Consider the following 8,815-nt stretch of genomic DNA (forward strand, 5'->3'; position numbering starts at 1 on the left):
TTTTCTGAAATTATTTTTCAGATATTTGTGTCACTACTTTATGAATCTCAAAAAATATAGCGATGACATGTTTATGATATACAATGTCATCAGAATAAAAGTGAAAAATAACAAAAGAAAATAAGTTAAGATAGAGATAAATAAACTGAAATATGATAAACAGTACACGGTAAAGTGTGCTAATATTTATAAGGGTATCTTGAAAAGGGCAATCTGAGCCAAAATATAAATTTAAAATATAGACATTTTTGATCAATTCACACCTTTCCAGTCTCTCCTCCAGTTATGAAATTCTATGGAACCCTGAAGAGCCCACCCCCCTCACAGTCTTCTCGAATATTATAGGTCAATTACCTGTCAATCATCATGAAACAGAACTTCTATTGGCTAGCTGGGTGATGAAGGTTGGGTCAAGAAGTACGTCTCCCAAACCGCTGCACATATCATCGCATCGGGGAGAAACGCAGGATTTCCTGTGGTGTTGCTGAACTGGACACATTTAAGTTTTAGATTCGCAGAAGTAACGTTACCTAGCCCAATTTTAACCTCCGTCGATTTAATGTCTTAATCAAAACCATCTCATTCGTACGTGCCCTAGACTACACCTCGACGTAGTTAGTCTGAAAGAAGTCATCAAAAATGTCCGAACCCACAGTGGCCGATACTCGCCGGTTAAACTCCAAACCGCAGGACCTGACGGACGCCTACGGCCCTCCCAGCAACTTTCTGGAAATCGATGTGTACGACCCGCAGACTATAGGAGTCGGCCGCAATCGCTTCACCACTTACGAAGTCCGGATGAGGGTAGGCTGGCCCAGTGAATGAATGTGATTGTATGTGTGTGTCAGAGAGGCTGCGGCTCGGTTCGGCCTAGTTAGCCTGCGTGCTAACATGCTAACTAACGCCTCATTCGACGTGAAAGAGTCTTTACCCTATCCACGCTTTTTGTTTTATGAACTGCAAGGTTTTGAACTAAATAAGCAAGCTAGATTTAAGGAATTTGGTGGGTAGAGATTGAGCTAAATTAGCTGTTGTTGTTACTCTGTCACCCATCAACAGTCTCTAGCGAGTTGGTTATCTTTCATCTAAGCCATTAAGATAATCATGTGGATGATTTACTATTAACTTACAAAAACTTAATTGCATCGGTTTGATAATATTTGTCAAATTATGTATTCGAGAATCATCTGCATCGTGTACCCAGCTAACACATCTATATATTATTTAATAATCATGTGACTTGTTTTGCTTTCTCTGTTGAAATCCAGACAAATCTTCCCATTTTTAAACTGAAGGAGTCGTGTGTCAGACGAAGATACAGCGACTTCGAGTGGCTGAAGAATGAGCTGGAAAGAGACAGCAAGGTATGACATCCAGGAGCTCTTGAAGGAACCACTTTGCACCATAAATTACACATACGGAACAAATGCTGTCTTTACGTGTTCTGTGCAGACATGAAAAATGTTTTACTTAATGAAAAAGCTTTTAAGAGAGAGTTCATGTACTATAAAGCCCTGCATATGAAGTCAGTTTTTTTTTATGCATATAAGTATCAGTTGTCTCAATAATATGCAGTGTTGCCAAGTCCAGCTGTTTTTCATGTCCGCTGTTGAAGCAAACTTTTTAGCAGGAGAACCCTGCTTGTAACACCCTCTACCCCAGAAGGCTTTTTTTTTTTTTTACCAGAGGACCAGATGATTTTTAGTGCCAGAAAATGCGAACTTTTGAAATCGGGTTTCAAAGTGCACGTTTTGGAAAACGATCTCCATGTAAACAACAAAAATGGTACTCTGTGGGTGCTTCCCAATTATTATTTGCGCATCCTCATTTACTTTCGTAACTTCCTTTCCTCACGCCTTAGCTCCACCCTTTCAGGATGCGAGGGAAGGATGCAAGGACGGAGGGATTGACTCTTGAAAATTAGAGAGAACTATTTATATTGTAAGCTTCAACCTCCACAAAATACCGCATTTATCCATATTTTATTTAATATTACTAGTTATTTTTAACAATGAATTCTTCCCAGTTATTAACTGCTTTTTGTTCGTTGTATAGTATTAGTTTCTATTTGTTTATCTTTTTTTTTTTTCATTTTCTTAGGCTTTAATATAATTCTGCAGTTGTTGTTGACATACATTAGTGTCTTGTACATGTAAACAATAATAATGAATAAACTGTGGCACGATGTGAAGGGGGAGGAGAATTAATGCATGCATGACGTTTATTCGATAAAACACTTCCACAAAGGATACTCTAGTGTATCCTCGCTCACTACTCCTCAGGAAGACTCCTCGATCTTCGCCTCCTCGCGGTGCAATTGACCTATCGGTAAGCCCCGCCCCCCCTTAGTTACTTTTTCTAAAACCTGAAATCTTATCCCGAGATGTTTTTGGACACAAAATATAGTGTATACCCCGTCTGAATGATGACCAAACTTTACTAATTGTTTATGAAGTTCATAACATTGTTTTTCACTTTTAAAAAATCACTGTAAGAGCTGAACAATCAAAGCATATGAAGTGTGCATTAACGTCTAATTCACAAACTCTCTTTTTCTGTTGCATTATCATTAACATACACAGCAAATTACACAAAAACACTCATACAACTAACAATAAACAAACGTATACAGACCTTGTCCATTTTCGTGGGTGCAGTGTATAACTGGTAAATCTGTATCTGCAAAACAACTTTGATAAAATGCACGCAAGCTCTCCCTTTCACTACCCGTAAACTATAATACCCAATAAAATAGGAGTCCCTTAACTATAGTAAGACAGACAGTGTAGACCTTAAACATATTTAAACTCACAGAAATATCAAAAAATATATACACAAATTAATTAGATTAATACAATAAAGTCTGTGACACAGAAGGGCCTCTCGTAAGCAACATTCAAGTGGGACTAAAATATATAAAATATTTTAAAATAAATATAATGGGAGATTAATTTGGAAACAAGGGTTTTCAGATCACAATGCAAGCGGGAGGAGCCTCATATTACGATCGCAGATAATAGGATCCAGATCCAGGATCAACACTGTTCATGTACCACAGGGTTAGATTAAATTAATTTACATGTAACCATCTTAATATGGAGAGATGCACTGAGATGTATTGTAGACCATCGTTTATGTGTTTTTGATCTAACTTAGACCGTTACATGACATGAAAACAGTTATTTACTTATCACTAACTTTAATCGTAACTTAATGAGAGTATGACAACCATAAAAAAAATCCTCTCAGGAGACCTGGAATCAGTGTTACAGTACCCCAGGAACACTGTTTTACCATTTTTGTAGCAGAAACACCATTAAACCGATGAAAGCATCAGATTTTCCAATGCTTCTCTATGGCGCTGAAACCATGCTCAACTGCTATTGGCTCATTTGCGTTCGAGGGGAGGGGTTTACCGATAGGTCAATTAGAGAATTGAGATGTCCTCCAAGATGGCTGAGCTCCATCGGTTTCCGGTTCATGGGACGGAGGAGCGAGAAAACGAGGGGGGATATTGAGAAGCACCCTATGAAAACGATGACGTCATGCACATGTTCAGTCTATAGTGTTTAACTGCCATCTAATGGCCTGGCAGCAGAATACAGCGTTTTAGTCGGATTATTTTGACAAGGATGTCGCCTGTAAGGAAAAACTTCGCTATTTTAAGCATATTGTTGTCATGTAAATGTACCATGTAAGATGATATTTACATGATCAGGGCCAGATTTAATAAATAAGGCAAATGAACGTGAGGGGGCATTTCCAAAAATACAATGATGGGAGTGGAAAGTTAAGCGCATGATCTACTGACCTCACACAAATTAAAGAACACAGATTTCAGTGCAAAAAGATATGTACCACGATCTGCAGGTGGACACATTTAGCCTTTATAAAGTATACTTCATATGAAGTATGAAGTATAAATCAGAGGGCAGAAGGCATGTTGAAGATTGTATTTCACAGATTTTTTAGCAAAGTTTTAATCGTGATGATAATTCTAGGCCTTAAAAATGCATTTATAATTTTAAAATGTATGAAAATATCTCCTAGATTGTTGTGCCTCCATTGCCTGGAAAGGCATTGAAGAGACAGCTCCCCTTCCGTGGAGATGAGGGCATTTTTGAGGAGTCCTTCATTGAGGAGAGACGAGCTGGGCTGGAACAGTTCATCAACAGGTTGGCCATCGAAATGATGCACAACGGACACTGCTAAATTATAAAAGTACAAGACACAAATTAATATTGGACGGTATAAAAAGATGATTACAAGGTTTCTTTTTTTCACATTTTCTGTCAAAAAGATTTTTCATGGATTGCATGTATACATTTTGTGTTCATGTTCCTCTTCAGAATTGCAGGTCATCCATTGGCCCAGAACGAACGCTGTCTTCACATGTTCCTGCAGGACGAAAGTATTGACCGGAACTACATTCCAGGAAAAGTACGGCAGTAGGGTTTTCCAAACTGGGACGAGGGAGGGTCTTCTTTCTTCGGTTGTCAGCTTCTAAACCCAATCATCTGCAAACAGTGCAGAGTAACATTTATTTTTACTCCGAGCAAAATCTAGATGCGTGATGAACCGTGCAGGACTTTTATTTAACAGATCATGTTTTGTATGTGTTTTTGAGAGCTTCTCTTTACACACACATTGTATTTCTTTTATCTATACAATGTACTTGTTAGTGTGTGTGCGCGTATACATTATATAACTACATTAAGCTGTAGCACTGTAAAGTAAAGAGGGTTGGCTCATCTTTGTCCTCTCTGGTGACTGTTGAGAGAACGTGCTTCTCAAGTTCAAGAGTTGAGGTGTATTGCTTGTCATTCCAAATACCACAACGTAAAGGGGGAGACGGATATTTGCAGCGGATTAGAAAAATTGTCATAAATCTAAAGCGTTACACTGTTGACAGCAGCAAGCTCAAAAAAATGTTCTGGGATGTGTTTCAAACTAATATATTTCATAGTCGTACTTCTATTTGTATTCACATGACCATCAGCAGTACTGTAAAATACTAGTCAGTATTCAGAATCACAAACGGAACTTGGTGCTATTGCTTGTTGCTCCCTTAACTGCCCAATCGCGTCGTTTAATGCAATTTAAATGACTATATTATACAAAATGTGCATGTTGTATTTCAGCCTGATTAACTCAGACTTTTAAAAAAAATTCCGCCACATGGATCATGAAGAGATTAGAGCCTTTTAATTCTTATTTTATGTGGAAACAATTTGTGGGAAGATTTATGTTGTTGCTCAAAAAAAGTCTGTTAGTGAACAAATAAGATCCAAAAAAGACTAAATATCAAGTTTATTTATCATGCCTGTTACACGGTTAGTTATAGTTTACTCACCTTCATGTCATTCCGAACCCGCAAGACATTAATTTGTCTTCAGAACAAAAAATATATATTTTTGATGAAATCTAAAAGCTACACAACTACCACTTTGACTTGGAGTGGAGTTAATAAGGAGAATTGAGTGATTTAGTCCACATTTTCTGAAGAGACACGATCGCTTAATATGATAAATAGATTTAAGTTATGGTTTTTATTCACATATAAACATTGATCTGTGCACAAACAAGCTAAACCGAACCAGCTTGACAAGCAAGAAAAAAACGTAATTGTTTGCAGAAGCTCAAATGTGCTGTGTAATTTGATAATGAACCTCATTGGTTCTTGCTAAAGCTCAAACGTGCTGCATAACACAAGAATGAACCTCATTGGTTATCGCTGAAGCTCAAACGTGCTGCGTAACACAAGAATGAACCTCATTGGTTCTTGCTGAAGCTCAAACTTGCTGCTTAACACGAGAATTAACCTCATTGGTTCTTGCACATCAAGCAAACATGCTTAACCGTCCATAACAAATGTGTGCGTCAATGAGTGTTTGTATGTAAATAAAAGTTTATCATGTACAGCGATCGAGTCTCTTCAGAAAAAATGGAGTAATCTGCTCGATTTGTATGGATTAGTTTTATGATGTCTTTATGAATGTTTGAGGGTAGAGGACAGAAAGCTCTCAGATGTCATAAACATCTTCATTTGTGTTCTGAAGACAAACAGAAATGGGTTTGGAACATAGACCGTAAAAAAATATGGACGACTCGACATCATCCGTTTCCGCTTGTCAGATTTGAAGCTTTCAGGCGCCCTTGCACGGCGCGGACATCTTGGGACCGAGTCTGCGCAGTAGCGATTTCGGGACCGGAGTTGCGCAGTAGAGCGCAGGAAGTAGAGCAGGAAGTACAGCCGCGATTTCAAAAGCCCGCCCACACTCTCGCAGATGCAGAACAATTAATTATGTTGGTGTGAAATAAACAGTTATGGAAATGTAGAAATTAAAGCTAAAGATCTAATCTGCTCCCAAAAATTTCGAAAAAAGTCCGTTAGTGCCTCAGTGACAACTTCACTCAGAGAAGCCGTCAGTCTCAGCTGTCAATCATGACGTCACACCCCCCGTTTTTATAGCATCAAATAACTAACTCAAAGTAAACTTATTTTTAAAACGAACGCCTGAAATGAAATCATCGTGATGATAACTGCCTTCAGTGACATACACTAACTTTGGGGAACATTTTTTGAAGTGTAATTTTATTATTTAGTTTGCCTCGCGTCCATTAGAAAACACAGAGGGGCGGCTATACTGGGACCGGTCACCGGGGGGCGATCGAGGCGCGAAAGCTTCAGTAAATGAGAGGGAGACTGCAGGCTTGGTTTGGAATGACATGAGGGAGACTTATTGTTGATTTAAAGATGAACTATCCTTTTAATATGCGTTACCCAATAGTAGGCATTTAGTAATTGGAAGGAACGTTCTGTCGATAAACTGCTATCGAGTTGAAGTACTATAGTATTTCCTTTTGTTAGCCAATATGGAGTTTTCCCATGTAAATAGATAAACAAATCTACCTATTTTTGGTAAAAGTGTATGAGACCTGTATAGTATGTGAGTGCAGGCTTAACTCCAGGATGCATTCTGAACATGTCGATTGTGTGAACGATTCAAAAACAGCTCTCTAAGAGAGGACAAAATATGTGCCAACTGTGTAAAAGTTGCCCTGCCAAAGTTCAGTCATTTTGCTCAGAATGACTATATTTATGTGATCTCCTGTGTTCATCGATTTGTGCCTGTGACATTTGTCTGTAAATAAAGTAAAATGAAATAGAGAACACCGGCTGGAGATTTTATAACATCATTACATTTTTCCCTTATTCTGTTTATTCTCTCTTCCATTTTAGGTGTGAATAAAGTAAGTTTTGTTTTTTACTCTCAGTATGTTTGTAACTGATGTGGGGAAACAATGTGTGCATGAATGCTAATTAAATCAAATTGGTTAAATTGTGGGGGAAATGCTGTCACACTTACAAAACTCATTTCAGTTTCGTCTTATATCCTGTTGCTTTGCTAATTTTTATGTTGCACCTGTTTGTCATGGGAAATTACTGTCGGCTGCATGTTTTGATTTGCATGCTTTGTGTTGCAAATTCGGGTTTCTTAAGTGATTCAGTTTCACGCAAACAACACTGTTATTAACATTATCAAGTTTTTTGTCCAAATAAAATAGAATATGAAGGAGGCAGCATGGAGTGCATGAGTTGTCAAGATCTCTAACTGTTTTTGTTTCATGTCTTTTGGCCTGTGATCCAAAGGTTTTGGTAAACCCCTCCCTGTCCTGGACCCATCTGCTCTACCAGCTCTTTTCTGCACATCAGTCAAAGCCTTTCACAGCTGCTGTCCATGATATCCTGTATATATTTCTGTTCCTGGATAGAACTAGACTACAACACCTATTTCACCCTGAGGATGAACTCATCTTAATGCTGTATTTATACCTCATGTACTCATTTTGAGTAAAGAAACAATTTTCTTCTTTTTTTTGTGGGGCATATCTTTAGATAAATATGAATTTCCTTAAAAAAAATTGTGCTTTGTGTTTATTCTGGTTTAAACACCTAGCTTAAACCTTTCAGGCAATCGACTGAAAATGAGAATTTGGTCAGGCCACTAAGAAATTCCTCAGTGTATTTAAAATTAAAAGTCTAAGATTAATTGGTTTTGAAGCAACACTTAAATCCTAAAGAAAAGTTCCATCCCAAATCCAGAGAACAATTTTTTTTTTCTATCAAGCTAACTCGCTAAATGTAGCACTTCAGAAAACTAAAACTGGGATTGCCTCTCGACAACGTCTTCCTTTACATTCCGTATTTCATTTGTATCCTTTTGACTTTGCATATGTTATAACAAGGCTTTCACGGACATTTTAATTGTATTTCCTTTGTTTAGTGTCAGTGTAACGAGTCAAGCTTTGGGAATGTATATATTCAATCACTGTGAAAAACTGAATTCCATTACGACAAGATGTGTTACATTTGCTATTATGTTTCTATATGCCATCTCTTAAAATGAGTTTTGTTGTTTTCTGGCTCTTTCCATTCTGGTTATTTTCAGGACTGTGTGTAAAGAAAAGGGCACTAATTAGATTTTTAAACCGATAGCCATCCTTTCTATCCATGAATAAACCTCTATCTGTCTCCTTCAATGTATTTTCTCATTCTGTTCGATGAAACCGTATAATTTATATTTGATAAGTGTAACTGTAAGTCTTCGTCGTCATAACAATTTTATATATATATATATATATATATATATATATATATATATATATATATATATATATATACATACACACACATATTTATTATTATGAAGACTTCCATTCGAGTAATTATACTCGTGTGTGTGCGCGTGTAGCTTATATATATATTTATGTGTGTGTGCAGTGACCTACATCTCGACATATTTGAACTTCG

The 8,815-nt window shown here is 37.3% G+C and overlaps 1 protein-coding gene across 2 annotated transcripts; it reads left to right on the forward strand.

The window, feature by feature from the left end:
* The first annotated feature begins 406 nt into the window (after window positions 1-406).
* On the forward strand, window positions 407-8,544 carry snx12 (sorting nexin 12). Of its 2 annotated transcripts, XM_067423321.1 has the most exons (5): window positions 407-804; window positions 1,269-1,364; window positions 4,051-4,175; window positions 4,350-4,440; window positions 7,244-8,544. In XM_067423321.1, the coding sequence occupies exons 1-5, from the start codon at window positions 640-642 to the stop codon at window positions 7,247-7,249; spliced, it is 483 nt and encodes a 160-aa protein (XP_067279422.1). In that variant the 5' UTR covers window positions 407-639; the 3' UTR covers window positions 7,250-8,544. The 2 variants fall into 2 exon arrangements, with proteins under 2 accessions (XP_067279422.1, XP_067279421.1); XM_067423320.1 differs by lacking the exon at window positions 7,244-8,544 and having other exon boundaries at window positions 4,350-4,452.
* The last annotated feature ends 271 nt before the right edge of the window (window positions 8,545-8,815 follow it).

The sequence above is a fragment of the Pseudorasbora parva genome, chromosome 18 (genome assembly GCF_024679245.1).
Source record: "Pseudorasbora parva isolate DD20220531a chromosome 18, ASM2467924v1, whole genome shotgun sequence".
In the NCBI taxonomy this organism is placed as follows: domain Eukaryota; kingdom Metazoa; phylum Chordata; class Actinopteri; order Cypriniformes; family Gobionidae; genus Pseudorasbora; species Pseudorasbora parva.